The sequence below is a fragment of the Harpegnathos saltator genome, unplaced genomic scaffold (assembly GCF_003227715.2).
Source record: "Harpegnathos saltator strain DR-91 unplaced genomic scaffold, Hsal_v8.6 scaffold295, whole genome shotgun sequence".
NCBI lineage: Eukaryota > Metazoa > Arthropoda > Insecta > Hymenoptera > Formicidae > Harpegnathos > Harpegnathos saltator.
In genome coordinates, this window is record NW_020230089.1 from 1,891,726 (window position 1) to 1,909,298 (window position 17,573).

Consider the following 17,573-nt stretch of genomic DNA (forward strand, 5'->3'; position numbering starts at 1 on the left):
GTCCACAAATTTCATAATATTCATATTTATTATCTTTATTTATATGTATTATAATATGCATATTATTCTTATCCAATTAATTAGCATTTGGTTTCCTTTAGGACAGCATCGTGGGGAAAACGATGAATGAACATATTTTTCTCCTTAAATACTTGAGACATTCGTCTCCTTAATATATGTTTAGCTCCTCGCATCGTTTCGTCCGAATGAATATTATCATCTACGTATTTCGCAATCTAAAACAAATTGTTAATATTCACCTAAAAGAAACAATAATACAGGTTTCTGACAAACAATTTCTTCGTTGGTTTGTCATTTTCGTAAAAAATTTAAGACAATAGATGCGAAAATGATAGAAAATAATAATGAATTCCGCTTAGAGATGAACATAGGAATAATACAAAAAATTTACCTTTTGTAATTGGCACTTAGAATGCACGCTCATGATAACGTGACCTAATTTCTCGAGAAGAGACATGTTACTGCAATATAAACCGTTGTTCTAGCAAGGTCAGTAGTAAATAAACAAACACGTACAGTGATTGATGTTGCAAACGGTGAAAGAAAATAAAGCAGAATTTACCCTGGCGATAGCTGAATCATATTTTTCAAGATAAAATCTAATATTTCAGATTTTCTTGCGTGCTTTTTCACAATGACACGATATAAGTCCTCCTCTTGCTCATCGTCGAATGGCGACGTGATATCACGAGGCTTAAACGCAATCCAAGTCAACAAGTCCTGTATCGAATTATCATCGTCATAACAGGTTATATATTGCAGTATATTTTCATCCGTCCCGTTCCAAATTTTACTGTTCGTCAGCATCCTTATCTCCCGATCCGAATTCATGAGGCCCGAGCAATATACCCAGTTTTTCCAGCCCCATAAAATTCTGCATGCAACATGAAAAGACATTAACAATTTGTATCAAATAAATTTCCTTAAATTTTTGCTACTATCAGCTAATCTTATATTTCGGTTGCATAGAAGATATAGAGATTAATGAATAGCGACGTTAACTAACAATTGAAAAGATTTCCATTCAATTGGATAATTACAGTGACTCGTCAGCTTCTTTAAAATATGCTCTTAATTTATCGCTGGCAGCCTTTCTGCATTTATCATTACCGTGATTACACATCCAATTAACGAGTATCAATCGCGTAGCTTTCAACGCGTCTTCATCTATAACTTTTTCATAGTATCCTAACTCCATCAATACGTCACTCATGATGTCCATTATGAGTTTCTGAAAATGTCATTAAGCAATTTTAATTTTCTGTATCATTTTTATGTCACGTTGTCCCATTTGTTTATATCGCTTGTACAGATTTTATTTCTGAAATCATATGCCTGAAAACTGCAAACGCTACTGTTGGAAAGTTAAAGCCGTCTTCGAAATTTTTCAAGAATTTAATAAAATAACTATATTTGTAAAAGTAGAAAAATATAATTTTGTCGCAAAAATACAGGAAACTCAAAACTTGTGACAGAGCAGCGGTAGTATATATGCAAATCTGATATCTGAAACATTTTAATATGAAACTGCTCCCTTCATCGTCACTATGTACCTTGAAACGTTGACTCTCTTCGAATTTAAAGAAAGGCGACATATAATGTAACACATTCATCATAGAGTGCCATACTATGAAATCAGTTTCGTTTCTCAAGAAGTCAATTATCTCATAATAAAACTTGTAATCCATTTTACCCATCATTAGAAAATAATACGCGTCATCGATGAGTTGAGCGCGATTCAATGCAGGAATAGTCTTCCCGTTATCTTTTTTCAAGAAATGTGCAATTTTCAACCAATTTGCATTATCGTAACGAACACGGTAGTACCCTGTTGTAAAAGCATGGAGTTACATACGTCGACTATATTATTTAACAAATATTTCTTGTGATAAAATCGAACCGGTCGTTTTCCTGCTAACTGTGTGTACTCACCAAAATATTGTACATTCAATATAACCCAGTCTTCTTCATTGTCCAATGTTAACACTAGATCAGAATTCCATTCTGTGTAATTATTATTCAGCCAATATATAAGAGCATCCTGGTTGAATTGTGGATTTTTCTTCGTAGCATATGTTACCGGAATTGACCGTTTAAATGAATCATTATGCTTATGTTGTATCTCATTATATGTAATGTGATACTTTTTACCATCTTGTCTAATTATCACTATAGGATAGTATCTTTGTGACAGCCAAATGGACATTATATTTGTTATCATATCTCCAGGTATTTTTTTCAATTTACTCAGAATACTGAAGAAATCGTTTGGTGTCCTGGTTTGATACGCACTGCATAAATAATATATCTTTATATATTTCTACTATTTCATTCATTTATCTAACAGTATATATATGAGAGATTTAAATAAATTTTTAATGTAACACGTTTGAATAATACATTGATTTTTAGAATTGCGATTGTATAATTGACCGTGCGTTATTATATATATATTTCAACTGTTATACTATACCAAATTAAGAATAATTGTCGCAATATATTGTATTATGATGCATTACTTACTATGTATTGATAAATAAGGCAACGGCCTTCTGGAATACCTCTTTTGAAACGATTTGCTCTAACATCTTTAACAATACGGATGCTGCAGGATAATTAAAATTATAAAAAGTTTAAAAGGATGACATCAATTGAAAGAAATTGCAACAATATGCATGCACAGTTATTTCAGTTATTAGCCATTTTATCGATATAAAATATTTGAGTATTAGCTTTGAATATTGAAACATACTGTTTTCATTCAACTAAAATGTTTATAGATAATTAGATTAGATTCCACCAATTGGACGATTTTATAATTAACTGATTCAGTAAATTACAAACGAACTGTGTATACGTTAAAAAAATGAACTATTAAGTACCAGGTGCTTTTTCTCTTCACATAAAAGAGCTTGTCCACAATTATATTTATTTTATTTGACTTTATCCACATCTGAATCAAGAATCATATATGCTATTTTATATCGTAACTTTTGCAACTTCTTACCTTTCTTGTAAATGAAAATGGAATAAATTGGGTCATATGGATCTGTAATAGATGGCACGTTGAGAGCAATATCGTTATGCATAGCGGGCAGTTGAACCTGCACTACAAAAAGGTTCATCATCACATCCTTGAAGTTTACATTCTAGATTAAAAAAGATTAGAAAATTTGCAGTAAAAATGATGCAAAGCTCAACGATATGTATCTCAGTCTTGCTAAAGAGGAAGACATAAATTAGAAGAAAGAGCTACCTTTTCAAGGATGTTATAACTGAGGTATAACGTAAGTGCCTTGCTGAACCACATATGAGACCAATGATCTAGGTTGATAAAGCTTTGAATATATTGCTCCGTCTTTCCGTACGCTATCGTCTTCCATATCTCAAGTTTATGACCGGGAAATTGTACATTTCCTTTATAGACGAGATCACTCTCTCTGACAATCACATTTGCCAATAATTCAGTTATATTGCGAGTTTCTTCATGCCAATGAGTCATAAGAATTAAAAATAAAGGATACAAAGGGTATAAAGGGATTAGGTCGATCGTATCTAATATCACGATACATTTTAAAGATACTGCAGGATTGAATAGATAACGACAGTAAAAACGGCTTTGCATTCCCATGTAACCAAAGAGTATTTAACGTTTAACGTCGCATATAACTTTTTCATGATATTTTTATCATACATGTGGCTTACCTTAAAAGTACGAGTTGCCCGGTTCCTACTGTATTTCTCGGGATATCGGACAAAATCACAATATTCGAAGTTATCAAGTGTCTCTGCATGTATCCTATTAAGAATTCATCGGCTACGTCAATGACGGTTTTCACAAAAAAGCCCGTCTTATTAGTACCTTCTTGTCTAAACCATACGTTATATTGTAATTCAAATGACTCATTCCACTTGATAACAGCGATTGCTAGTAAGTCCACGGGCATTATGGATATAGGTTTGAAAATCTTCTGTAATGTGTCCTTGCCTCCCCGCACAATATTTTCTTCTGGTATATTGGAGATAACATGATAGGTACGCAGATATTCGACGGAGATTTTAAGAGTCGCCTTAGAAATTACTTCTTTCTTCCAGCATGGAAATATGTATTCTCCGCTGTCTGCCTCAAACATCGTTACGTATGACCAGCTAGTTGAGTTGCAATAAAAACAAAACTTTAAGAGGATATATGGAATGTTAAGTCGCTTGTTTTTACACGTTTGTTCAATTTCTTAGCGTTGCATGAAATATTAGATTTCATATATAATAATTGCAAACCGGAATGAACAGAAAAACTACTATTTTATGTATAATTACACCGAGTTTATTTGTTCGATGTTTGTTATAAAAGATAGGAATATTCTGCGAGTTTTTCGGTGTGTCGTGAACGATAGGCACCAAAGAGGATAATCAATAGCGTTATTTAAATATATTTTAATTTTAACTCACGCTACATTGCCTTTTTCCTTTTTGTTTTTGATCTTGAGGAATCCTTTTTTTTCATACAGAGAACCGCTGTACCTCATGGTTATGTTATAATATCCGGGACACACAATTTCTTCGAATATCAACGTTACAGTGCTTGTCTCATTACAATAATGAATATCCTTAGGTTGCTCTATTTTAAGGCAGTTTGGATTATATTGCTCAAATACTATTGATTTGAGATCTATTTCTAAGTAACTAACATGGAAAGGTATTATTTCCGTTTTACGAAGTAATTCGACTAATATGTTAGCTTCTCCTTGGAAAGACAACTCTTCTATTTTCAACGAAACGTTATAATACTGGGGTATTAATATGGACAGTGAATCCTGCACAATTGGTGTGAAGTAGCACATGTTTGTCTCCTCCCTGGATGTATCAAACTCAAATGAGAATATCAAATCGATGTAGATCGATAGGATAAGGAACACCACTCTAATTCTCGTTCTAAACATCTGTAAAAATAATTTTTTATTTTTGGACGAATCATGGACAAAATATAATAATCATGCATTCACAAACGATTATGAATTTTTCTTTAAATCGTTCCAATTAATCGACACTAATGTGATTACAATGTATTTGAGACTGCTACATCTTACCATTTTATATTCGGTATTTTTTCACGACCCGTTATCTTTACATAAGCACTAACTGACTTGTGAATAACTTAAAAACTAATTTGTGTACATGTATATACACCTCAGTGTTTAATACAATTAGAAAATCTGGAAAATCTGTATCTACTACTAAAGAAAGCAGGCACAATAATGACAATATGTGCAAATATAAGTATCTGACACAACCGATGGCATAAATATCGTCCGTTAAATTACATGACTTTGCCCGAGTACGTTAGTCCAAAATATAAACAAAAATAGAAATAATGGATTGAGTTTATTCGAAAGGAAATTACACGGATATGAAGCTCACAAATGTAAAAATCTATATTAAAATTTATTTGTGTGGGGTACAATATGTATATTATTTTTACATGATTAGTTAGCATTCCGTATCTTTCACATTGTAGGGAAAACGATGCACGAACATATCCTTTTCCGTAGATATTTGAGACATTCGTCTCATTAATATACGTTCAGCTTCATAGATCGACTTATCCAAGTTAATATTATAGTTTATGTATTCTGTAATCTAAAACAAATTGTTAGTATTCATCTAAAAGTAACAATAATGGAGTTTGCTCACGAATAATTTCCTCGTTGTCTTGTCGATTTCGTAAAAAAATGTAAGAATATCTAAGAATGTATGTGCGAAAATGATGTAAAATAATGATGAATTTCGCTTAGAAATATACCATATGGTACATTAGGAATGATATAAAATTTACCTTTTGCATTTGGCATTTAGAATGCACGCTCATGATAACGTGACCTAATTTCTCGAGAAGGGTCATATTACTGCAACATGAACCGTTGTTGTAAGATTAGTACTAAATAGATAAATACGACGGATGCTGCAAACGGCAAAGGAAAATAAAACAAAATTTACCCCGGCAATAGGTGAAATATATTTTTCAAGATAAAATCTAATATTTTAGACTTTCTTGCGTGCTTCTTTACAATGACACGATATAAGTGCTTCTTTTGCACATCATTCAGTGGTATCGCCATTGGGAAAATGCTAACGCGAGGTTTAAATATAACCCAATTCAACAAGTCCTGTATCGAGTCATCGTCATCGTAACAGGTCATATATTGGACTATATTTTCATCCATCTCGTGCAAAATTTTATGCTTCATCAGCGTCCTAACTTCATGATCCGGTTTCATAAGCCCCGCACAAAATACCCAATTCCTCCAACCCGGTAAGATTCTGCATGTAACATGAAAAGACATTAATAATTTACATCAGATAGAGCTATTTAAATCTTTGCTACGATCAGATGATCTCCGGTCGCACAGAAGATACGTTAAAAAATGGCGATATTAGCTAACAAATGAGAAAAAGTTTTCGACGAAATGGATAATTACGGTGATTTTTGAGCATTTTTAAAGTATATTCTTAATTTATCGCTGGCTGCTTCTCTACATTTGTCATTGCCGTGATTACACATCCAATTGAGGAGTAACAATCGCGTACTTTTCAACATGTTATCATCAGTTGGTTTTTCATCATATCCTATCTGCGTCAATGCATCATTCATGATGTCTATTATGAAGTTCTGAAAATGTCATTAAGCAATTTTAATTTTCTGTATCATTTTTATGTCACGTTGTCTCATTTGTTTATATCGCTTGTACAGATTTTATTTCTGAAATCATACTCCTGGAAACTATAAACGCCATCGCGGAAAAGTTAAAAGCGTCATGGAAATTTTCCAACAATTTAATAAAATAAATTTATCTGTATAGGTAGAAGGAAATATAATCTCGTCGCAAAAATACAGAAAATTTAACATTTGTGATAATGCGGTGGTAGTATACAAGCAAAGCCAATATTTGAAACATTGTAAAATGGTTTTACTTTCTTCATTACTATTATGTACCTTGAAACCTTCACTCTCTGGAAATTTAAAGAAAGGCGACATATAATGTAACACGTTCATCATAGAGTGCCATACTATAAAATCAGTTTCGTTTCTCAAGAAATCAATTAACTCATAATAAAACTTGTAATCCATTGTACCCATCATTACAAAATGATACGCATCATCGATGAGTTGAGCGCGATTCAAAACAGATATGGTCTTTCCATTGTCCTCTTTCAAGAAATATGCAATTTTCAACCAATTTGTATTATCGTAACGAACACGGTAGTAACCTGTTGTAGAAACATGGACTTACACACCTTGATTATATCATTTAACATTTTCTGTGATAATATTGAACCGGTCTTTTTCCTGGTAACTGTGTACTCACCAAAATATTGTACATTCAATATAACCCATTCTTCTACATTGTCCAAAGTTAATTCTAGATAGGAGTTCCATTCTGTATAATTGTTATTTAGCCAATGTATAAGACCATACTGGTCGAAATGAGGATCCTCTTTCGTAGTATAAGTCACCGGAATTGGCCGTATAATTGAATCATTGTGGTCTTTATTTATTTCATTACATGTAATGTGATACGTTTTGTCATATTGCCTAGCTACCAGTACAGGATAATAGCTTCGCGACAGCCAGATAGACATTATGTCTGTTATCACGTTTTCAGGCATTTCATTAAATTTACTCAGGATACTAAAGAATTTATTTGGGGTACTGGTTCGATATTTGCTGTATAAATAATATATCTTTATATATATTTCTAGCATTTTATTCATCTATAACATATCTTTATATATATTTCTACCATTTCATTCATCTATCTAAAAATGTATTGGGTTCGGAAAGTAATTTCGATTTTTTCAGATAGATGGTGGTGTCTTTTTAAGTAATTAATCTCGTTCTAAGCCAAAAAATCATTTTATATTTGTATAAGGCACATTTCAAACTTTATTTAAAAATAGTTGTTTTGGAATCTGTCAAGTTGTTTCTGTTTGGCGTCGCCATGAAAATTGGAAAACGGACATTTTCGTGACATTTCGCTTTTTTATTACCATATAGGCAAAAATATAGCGCAAGCAAGAAAAAAATTGTGCGCCGTGTATCGAGAGGATGTGTTAACAGAACGCCAGTGTCATAATCGGTTTTCTAAATTTCGTTCTGGAAGTTTCGATCTCAAAGATGCACCACGTTCTGAAAGGCCAGTTGAAGCTGATGAAGATCAAATAAAGTCGTTTGTGGATGCAAATAGTTTAACAACACGAGAAAGCGCTTGAGAAAGAGATTGAATTTATCGAATTCGACCATGCATAATCAATTGAAACAATTTACTTTCGTTTCAAAGCTCGATATTTGGGTTCCATACGTTCTCAAAGAAAAATATTTGATTCATCGTTTTTAGCTGTTACCAGGCAACGATTGATTCGAACGTGTATTGTCATTTGGACAAATTGAATGTGTGTTGTCAATTGCACAAATTGAATAATTTCATTAAGCAGAAGCTACCATAATTAACGAAAAGAAAAGATGTGTTTCATCATGACAATGCTAGACCTCACACAAGTTTAATGACTCGCCAGAAGTTGTGAGCATTTGGATGAAATTTACCGCATCCACCATATTCACCTGATCTGGCATCATCCAACTTGTTTCGGTCACTGCAAAATTCTTTCGATGATAAAAATTTCGATTCAAATGAAGGTGTCAAAACCACTCAATTCAGTTTTTTACCAGTAAGATTCAGCAGTTCTGCAAGCGTGGAATGATGTTGTTACTTCAAAGATGGCAAAAAATGTTATAACAAAATGGTCAATACAGACATATACAATACAACAGAATAAAACTTTTCTTTCTATTAAAAATATAGTTTTTTATTTTTATATAAAAAACTAAAATTATTTTCCGAACAACCCAACATATATCCAAGATTTATATAAATCTTTAATGCAACACGTTCAAATAATAAGTTGACGTTTAGAATCGCGATCACGTAATAGACCGCGCGTTGTTATATCTCAACTGTTATATCATGCCAAACTGTATAAAATCGTCGTATTATATTGTATTATAATGCATCACTTACCATGTATTTAAATATTCTACGATGGCAATGTGGAACTTCTCTTTTGAAACGATATGCTCTAACATTCTTAATAAAACGGATGCTGTAAGGTAATTCAAGTTATGAAAAATATAAGTGACAAGACTAATTTAGAAAAAAAAGTAACAATATGCATAGTTATTTCGAAGCTATTTTACGGACATAAAATATATGTGAAGTCAATTCTAAACTTTCACATCTGTTTCTATTCCATAATTTAAAAGAGTAGATTCTATTAATTTCAGGTGGACAATATTATAATTATACTCTCTAGTAAATTGTACACGGACTAGACAAACATTTTAAGAAATGTAATATATGTTATTTTTCTTCGGTAATTTACATGCGGAATTTTGTCCGCATTTACATTTATTCCATTTGCCTTTATCAACATTTAAATCAAGAAGCACACATATCATTTTATATCGTAATACTTTATGCATTCTCACCTTTCTTATAAATGAGAGTTGAGTAAAACGGGTCATCTGTGCGTAGGATGGATGGCACTTTAAGAACAATATCGTTGTGCATAGCGGGCAGTTGAACTTGCACTACAAAAAGTTGCATCATCCGTTCCTTATCAAAACCCTGAAATGAGAAGTTACGAATGTTGGCAGTACAAATGACGCAAATTCAACGATACATATCTTAGTTTTGCTAAAAGAAAAGAGATAAAGTAGAGAAGGAAAAACCACCTGTCCGAGAATATTATAACTGAGATATAATGCAAGTGCCTTGTTGAACCACGTATGAGACCAATGATTTGGATGGATGAAGCTCTGGATATATTGTTCCGCTTTTCTGTACGCTATCGTCTTCCATATATCAATTATACGACCAGGAAAATGTGTATCATTTTTATAGATGAGATCACTTTCTCTGAAAATCATATTTGTAAATAATACGGTTATATTGACAGTTTTCTCACGCTATAGATTGTAAGAATTGCCTATTAATCGTAAGAATTGGAAACAAAAATTCAAATCTATCCAAGATATCACGATATATCTAAAAAATACTGCACGTTCAGGCTAATTTTGATGGTAAACGGCTTTACAGTCCTTTGTAACCGAATAGAGCATTCAACATTTAATATTTTCGTAATATTTTGATCATATGTGTGCATTACCTTAAAAATATGAGTTGCCTAGCTCCTACTGTATTGCCCAGGAGATCGGAGAAAACCACGATTATCGAAGTTTCTAAACGTTTATCCATGTATAGCCATAAGAAATCATCGATTACGTTAGTGATATTCTTTATAATTGGGTCAGTCTCATTAGTACCTTCTTGTCCGTACCATAGGTCATTTTTTACTAAAAGTAACTTATTAAAGTTAATAAGAGTGATTCTCAGTAGATTGATGCCCATTGGAGGTGTAGGTTGGAAAGTCGTCTGTGTTGTGGTCTTATTTATGTGCACAACACTTTGTTTTTGCGCATTGGAGTAGACATGGTAGATAGCCAAATGTTGGACAATGATATAAAATATAGCCTTGGAGGTTGATTCGTCCTGACATGGAAATATATATCGCGCGCTCTCCGGTTCCAACAGCATCACGTATGACCAGCTAATTTTTTAATAAGAACAAAATTTTACTTTAACAGGATATTTCAATCAGAGTGTCGATTGTTTACACGTTTCGTTTTCTTCGCGTCGCATGAAATATTAAATCACGCGTATAATAATAATTGCGGATAAGAAGCGACAGGAGCTATCATTTTGTATATAAGTGCATCGAGTTTATTTGTTTGGAAGTCATTATACAAGGATATTATATAAGGACATTATATTAGAAGTATCTTGCGAATTTTTTGATTATCACACACAATAAACATTAAAGGGATTCATTCATTGCAAAGTAAAAGCGGCGATATTCATATATATTTTAATCACAACTTACGTTACATTGCGTTTTCCCTTTTCCTCTTTGATCCGATAGAAGCCTGTTTTATTAACCAAACCTCTGTACGATATAACTATGCTATAATTACCGGGACATAGAATCTCATCGAATTTCAAAATTATAGTGCTTGTCTCATTACAATAATAAATATCTATAGGCTGGTCTACGTCATCGATTTCCAGATCATCTCGCCAGAGTACTACTGAATTGTTCCCTATTTCCAAGTACTTGGCATGAAAAATTAATAAGTACGTTCTTTGAATCAATCCAAATAATATACGAACTTCCCCTTGAAAAGATAACTCCTCTATTTTCAGGAAAACACTATAATAAATAGGTTGTACTACGGATAGTAAATTCTGTATGAGTGGTTCAAAGTAGCATAAATTCTGTCCAAGAGGTGTATCAAACTCAGATGAGAATATCGGAGCGGCGTAGATCGATAATGTGAGGAACATCACTTCAATTCTCACTCCAGACATCTGTAAAAATGTTTTTCTTTTTGTACGTACAAGAGACAAAATTCTCACGTACACACAAATTATATTATATAGATAATTATATAAAATATAATTATCAAGTATTTGTTTTTTAATTGCTCCAATTAATCGGCAATTTCAATGTATCAGATTGCTACGTCTTACCATTTTAAGTTCGTTATCATGTCACGGATCGCTGTCTGTATAAGATGAAATAATTAGTGTAATACTTTAACGCCTATGTGTATGTTTCTACACCCACACACAACATACACGCACACCTTAATCTAGTATATGTGAAAATCTCCGAAACTCTATATCTGCTCAAAAGGCAAGATGTATTGATGATAAATCCGAGCAAGTATCTTATGATACTGATATCACATAATATTATGAATATTGTCCGTTAATAGCAGAAATTACATCTTCCATGACTTTGCCCGAGTACGATAGCTCAAAATATAAACAAAAATAATGGATTAAACTTATTTGAAAGGAAATCATACGGAAATAAAGTTCACGAATTTCGTAATCTGCATTTTTATTTCTGTGGATTATAATATGCATATTATTCTTATCCGATTAATTAGCATTCCGTTTCCTGAAGGCCAGCATCGTAGGGGAAATGATGCACAAACATATATTTCTCCTTAGATATTTGAGATATTCGTCTTGGTAATATATGTTTAGCATTTTGCAGCATTTCGTCTGAATGTACATTATCGTCTATATATTGCTCAATCTAAAAGAAATTGTTAGTATTCATCTAAAAGCAACAATGATACAGGTTTCTGACATACAATTTTCTCGCCTTGTCGTTTTGATAAAAAATGTAAGACAATATGCGCGAAAATGATGGAAAATAATGATGAATTCCGTTTAGAAATATATATAAGGAATGATATAAAATTTACCTTTCGTAATTGGCATTCAGAATGCACGCTCATGATAATGTGACTTATCTCGAAGAAAGACGTATTGCTGCAACATAAACCAGTATTGCAGCAAGGTTAGTGTAAATGGACAAACATATACGATAACTGATGTTACGAACGGTGAAGAAAAGAAAAAAACACAACGTACTCTGGCATTAAGTGCAATATATTATCCAGGATAAAATCTAATACTTTAAACTTTCTTGCGTGCTTCTTCACAATCGTACGATACAAGTCTCCTTTTTGCACATCATCTAATAATGACATGTTGTCGGGAGGGTTAGACTTAATCCAAATCAACAATTCCTGTATCGAGTCATCGTCGTCATAACAGCTCAGATATTGGACCATATTTTCATCAATCTCGTGTAAAATTTTATTCTTTGCCAGCATCCTCAGCTCTCGATCCGGTTTCATAAGGCCAGCGCAATACACCCAATTCTGCCAGCCCGGTAAAATTCTACATATAACATGCAAAGACGTTAACAATTTGCATCAGATTGATCTCTTTAAGTCCCTGCTTCCATCGAATGATTGTGTATTCCGGTTGCATAGAAGATACGATAAAGAATGGCGATATTAACTAGCAATTAAGAAAAAATTTCCGATGAAATGGATAATTACGGTGACTCTTTAGCATCTTTAAAGTATGCTCTTAATTTATCGCTGGCCGACTGTCTGCATTTGTCATTGCCGTGGTTACACATCCAATTGAGGAGCATCAATCGCATAGCTTTCAACGCGTTATCATCCATTACTTTCTCATCGTATCCTATCTGCATCAATACGCTATTCATGATGTCCATTATGAAGTTCTGAAAACGTCACCAAACAATTCTAAATTTCTATATTATTTATATGACAGATTTTGCTATTTGTTTATATCGTCCATATTATTGTTATATCGTCCATTTTTTAAATCTTATGTCTAGAAACTATAAACACTACCACTGGAAAGTTAAAAACATCTTTGAAATTTTCCAAAAGTTTAATAAAATAATTATATCTATAAAGATAGAAAAAATATGATTTCATCGCAAAAATACAAGAAGCTCAAAAGTTGTAATACCAGTGGTAGTATAGATGCAAATCTGATATTTGAAACATTGTAATATGAAGCTATTATCTTCACCGTCACTGTATACCTTGAAACTTTCACTCTCTGGGAATTTAAAGAAAGGCGACATATAATGTAACACATTCATCATCGAGTGCCATACTATGAACTCAGTTTCGTTTCTCAAGAAATCAATTAATTCATAATAAAACTTGTAATCCATCATATCCATCATTACGAAATGATACGCGTCGTCGATGAGTTGAACGCGATTTAAAACAGGAATAGTCTTTCCGTTGTCTTCTTTCAAGAAATGTGCAATTTTCAACCAATTTATATTATCGTAACGAACACGGTAGTAACCTGTTGTGGTAACATAGACTTACACACCTCGATTATATCATTTAACATTTTCTGTGATAATATTGAACCGGTCTTTTTCCTGGTAATTGTGTGTACTCACCAGAATATTGTACATTCAATATAATCCAGTCTTCTGCACTGTCCAAAGTTAATTCTAAAAAAGGATTCCATTTGGTGTAATTGTTATTCAGCCAATGTACAATAGTATATCGGCTGGTTTGATCAGTTTTCTTTGTAATATAAGTTATCGGGATTGGCCATTTGATTGAATCTTGAAAGTCATTATATACGTAATACGTATTGTTGTAGGCATGTTGTACAACTGTTATTATAGGATAGTATTTTCGCGATAGCCAGATGGACATTACGTATGTTAATATAGCTTCAGGTTCGTTTAATTGATTCAGAATATTGAAGAAATGAATTGGTGAACTGGTTCGACGCGCACTGTATAAATAACATATCTTTATATATTTCTACCATTTCATTCATTTATCTAAAAATATATATATCCGAAAATTAAATAAATTTCTAATATAAAATGTTCGAACAATACATTGACCTTTAGAATTGCGATTATGTAATAGACTGTGTGTTATTATATCTCAACTATTATACTGTACCAAATTAATTGTCGTATTATAATGTGTTATAACACATTACTTACTATATATGTAAATACTCGGCAACGGCCTTTTGAAATATCTCTTTTGTAACAATATGCTCTAACATTCTTAATAAAACGGATGCTGTAAGGTAATTCAAGTTATAAAAAGTATAAGTGATAAGATCAATTTAAAAATAAGAGTAACAATATATGCATGCATAGTTATTTCATAGCCATTCTACCAATATAAGGCAAATAAAAAGTAACTCTAAAATTTTTAAACACGTTGCTGCCAATAAATTCATATAATTAAATTCCATAAATCAATTCGTCTACTTTAGGAAAATGTAAGATATAAAACCAATTTAAAAGAAATTCTAACAATATACATGTATAATTATTATATACATGTATAATTATTTCAGTTATCAATTATTTTATTGGCAAAATATATGAAAATTGGCTCTAAACATTTAAACATGCCGCTTCCATTAAACAAATATTCTATTAAGTAAATATTAAGCAAATATGTTTATAAATAATTAGAATAGATTCTAGCAGTTGGACGATCTTGTAATTAACTGATCCATTAAACTGCAAATTACCTGTGTACACATTACAAAAAATGAACGTAACGGATGCTATTTCTCCCATTACGTCACTCCCGACAATTTACATACTAGAGGTTGTTCACAATTACATTTATTTCATTTGACTTTATCCACATCTGAATCAAGAACCATACATACTATTATATCGTAACTCTTGCAAGTTCTCACCTTTCTTGTAAACGAAAATGGAATAAATTGGGTCATATGGGTCTGTAATAGATGGTACGTTGAGGGTAATATCGTTATGCATAGCAGGCAGTTGAACCTGCACTACAAAAAGCTCCATCATCTTCTTGGAATTAAAACTCTAGAATAAAAAAAGTTACGAATATTCGCAGTAAAAGTGATGGGAAACTCAATGATATATAACTCAGCCTTATTAAAGATGAGGCCATGAAGTAGAAGAAAAAGCTACCTGTCCAAGAATATTATAACTGAGGTATAACGCAAGTGCCTTGCTGAACCACATATAAGACCAATTATCTAAATTGACAATGCTTTGAATGTATTGCTCCGCTTTCCTGTATGCTATCGTCTTCCATATCTCAAGTGTACGACCAGGAAATTGTACCTTTTTATCGTAAACGAGATCACTCTTGCTGGAAATTACATTTGCCAATAATACGGTTATATTGCGGGTTTCCTGATGCCAATGGATGAGTCGTAAGAATTAAAAACAAACGTTTAAATCGAACGTATCGAATATCACGATACATTTCAAAAATAATGCTTGTCCAAGCAGATTGCAACAATAATAAGCGGCTTTGCATTCCCATGTAACCAAATACATTTAACGTTTAACGTCGCGTATAAAGTTTTCGTAATATTTTTATCATATGTGTGGCTTACCTTAAAAGTACGAATGGCCAGGTCCCTAATGTACTTTTCGGGAAATCGGAGAAAGTCACAATTATCGAAGTTTCTAAGCGTGTTTGTGTGTATTGTGTTAAGAATTCATCGGCTACGTAAGTGATGATCTTCACCTCTGAGTCCGTCTTGTTAATACCTTCTTGTCCAAACCATAGGTTATACGGTGATTCAGATAACTCATCCAATTTAATAATAGCTATTGTAGATGGGTAGGTGGGTATTACGGATGTAGGTTTAAAAATCATCTGTATTGTGTTTTGTTCTATCCATTCAAATCTATCTTGTGGTATATTGGAGAAGATCTGATAGATATCCAGATATTCGACGGAGATTTTAAAGATTGCTTTAGAAACTACTTCTTTCTTGCAGTATGGAAATATGTATTCTCCGCTGTCTTCTTCAAATATTATCATGTATGACCAGCTAATTGAGTTGCAATAAAAACAAAACTTTACTTTACTACTTAGGAGAATACATCGAATGTTGAGTGGCTTGTTTTTACACGTTCGTTCTTAATGTTGCGTGAACCATTAGATTTCACTATTAGATTAGATATAATAATAATTGCAAACAGGATAGAACGGGAACTACTATTTTATTTATAATTACTGCGTTTATTTCGTTCGAAGTTTGTTACAGAAGATAGGAGTATTCTGCGAATCTTTCGATGTGTCGTGAGCGATATACACGAAAAGGGTTCATCAATTATGATATTTAAATATATTTTAATTGCAACTCACGTTATATTGCCTTTTTCCTTTTCTTCTTTAATCCTGAGGAATTCTTTATTCTTGTATAGGGAGCCGCTGTACCTCATGGATATGTTATGATATCCGGGACACACAATATCTTCAAATACGAACATTATAGTGCTTGTCTCATTACAATAATGAATGTTGTCAGGCTGCTCTGATTCTGAGGTATTTTGCGAAATCATTATCGATTTGAAGTCTACATCTAAGTTTCTAACATGGAAAGATATTATTTCCGATTTACGAAGTAACTCGAATGATATGTTGGCTTCTGCTTGAAAAGACGTTTCTTCTATTTTTAACAAAATATTATAATATTTTGGTATCAATGCGGACATTAAATCCTGCATTATCGGTGTGGAGTAGCAAATGCTTGTCTCCAAGGAGGTATTCAACTTAGATGAGAATATCAGGCCAGTGTAGATCGATAAAGTGAGGAAAACTACTCTAATTCTCGCTCCAGATGCCTGCAAAATAATTCTTTTTTTTTGGGCAAATAATAGACAGGATACGGTCGTGCATTCACAAACGATTATCAGTTTTTCTTTAAATTGCTCTAATTAATCAGCACAAATGCGATTACTATTAAGAGTGTTACATCTTACCATTTTATATTCGCTATTTTTTCATGACCCGTCGTCTTTACAAGAGCACTAACAAATTTGTGAGTAACTTGAAAGTCAAGTGTATCTGTATATATACCTTAGTGTCTAATACAATTAAACAATTTGGAAAGTTTGCTGAAGAGAACAGGCATAACGATAAATATGGTATATATAAGTACGGTAAATATAAATATCTCACACGACCGTTAACATAAATACCGTCCGTTAATAGCAAAAATTACATCTTTTGTTACTTTGCCCGTGTACGATAGCCT

General features: G+C 32.5%; 3 protein-coding genes across 3 annotated transcripts; all 3 read right to left on the reverse strand.

Annotated features, from left to right (window-relative positions):
- Positions 1–57: 57 nt before the first annotated feature.
- LOC112588782 (thyrotropin-releasing hormone-degrading ectoenzyme-like) lies at positions 58–5,464 on the reverse strand. Its single transcript, XM_025299841.1, has 12 exons — positions 5,109–5,464; positions 4,471–4,961; positions 3,727–4,170; positions 3,278–3,461; positions 3,029–3,170; positions 2,545–2,626; positions 1,954–2,312; positions 1,575–1,849; positions 1,062–1,252; positions 584–895; positions 413–482; positions 58–236 (listed from the first exon to the last, which is right to left on the reverse strand). The coding sequence occupies exons 1-12, from the start codon at positions 5,109–5,111 to the stop codon at positions 81–83; spliced, it is 2,709 nt and encodes a 902-aa protein (XP_025155626.1). The 5' UTR covers positions 5,112–5,464; the 3' UTR covers positions 58–80.
- Positions 5,465–5,476: 12 nt separating this feature from the next.
- LOC105188835 (aminopeptidase N) lies at positions 5,477–11,965 on the reverse strand. The gene is made up of 12 exons (XM_025299844.1): positions 11,664–11,965; positions 11,017–11,501; positions 10,243–10,683; positions 9,809–9,992; positions 9,563–9,701; positions 9,096–9,177; positions 7,386–7,744; positions 7,013–7,287; positions 6,498–6,688; positions 6,016–6,339; positions 5,855–5,924; positions 5,477–5,658 (listed from the first exon to the last, which is right to left on the reverse strand). Exons 1-12 carry the CDS (start codon positions 11,664–11,666, stop codon positions 5,509–5,511), a joined length of 2,703 nt encoding a protein of 900 aa, XP_025155629.1. The 5' UTR covers positions 11,667–11,965; the 3' UTR covers positions 5,477–5,508.
- A 47-nt stretch (positions 11,966–12,012) lies between these two features.
- Positions 12,013–17,451, reverse strand: LOC105188813 (aminopeptidase N-like). The gene is made up of 12 exons (XM_011150461.3): positions 17,299–17,451; positions 16,682–17,160; positions 15,921–16,364; positions 15,487–15,670; positions 15,240–15,378; positions 14,521–14,602; positions 13,954–14,300; positions 13,579–13,853; positions 13,058–13,248; positions 12,582–12,893; positions 12,413–12,479; positions 12,013–12,240 (listed from the first exon to the last, which is right to left on the reverse strand). Exons 1-12 carry the CDS (start codon positions 17,299–17,301, stop codon positions 12,085–12,087), a joined length of 2,679 nt encoding a protein of 892 aa, XP_011148763.2. The 5' UTR covers positions 17,302–17,451; the 3' UTR covers positions 12,013–12,084.
- Between the last annotated feature and the right edge of the window lie 122 nt (positions 17,452–17,573).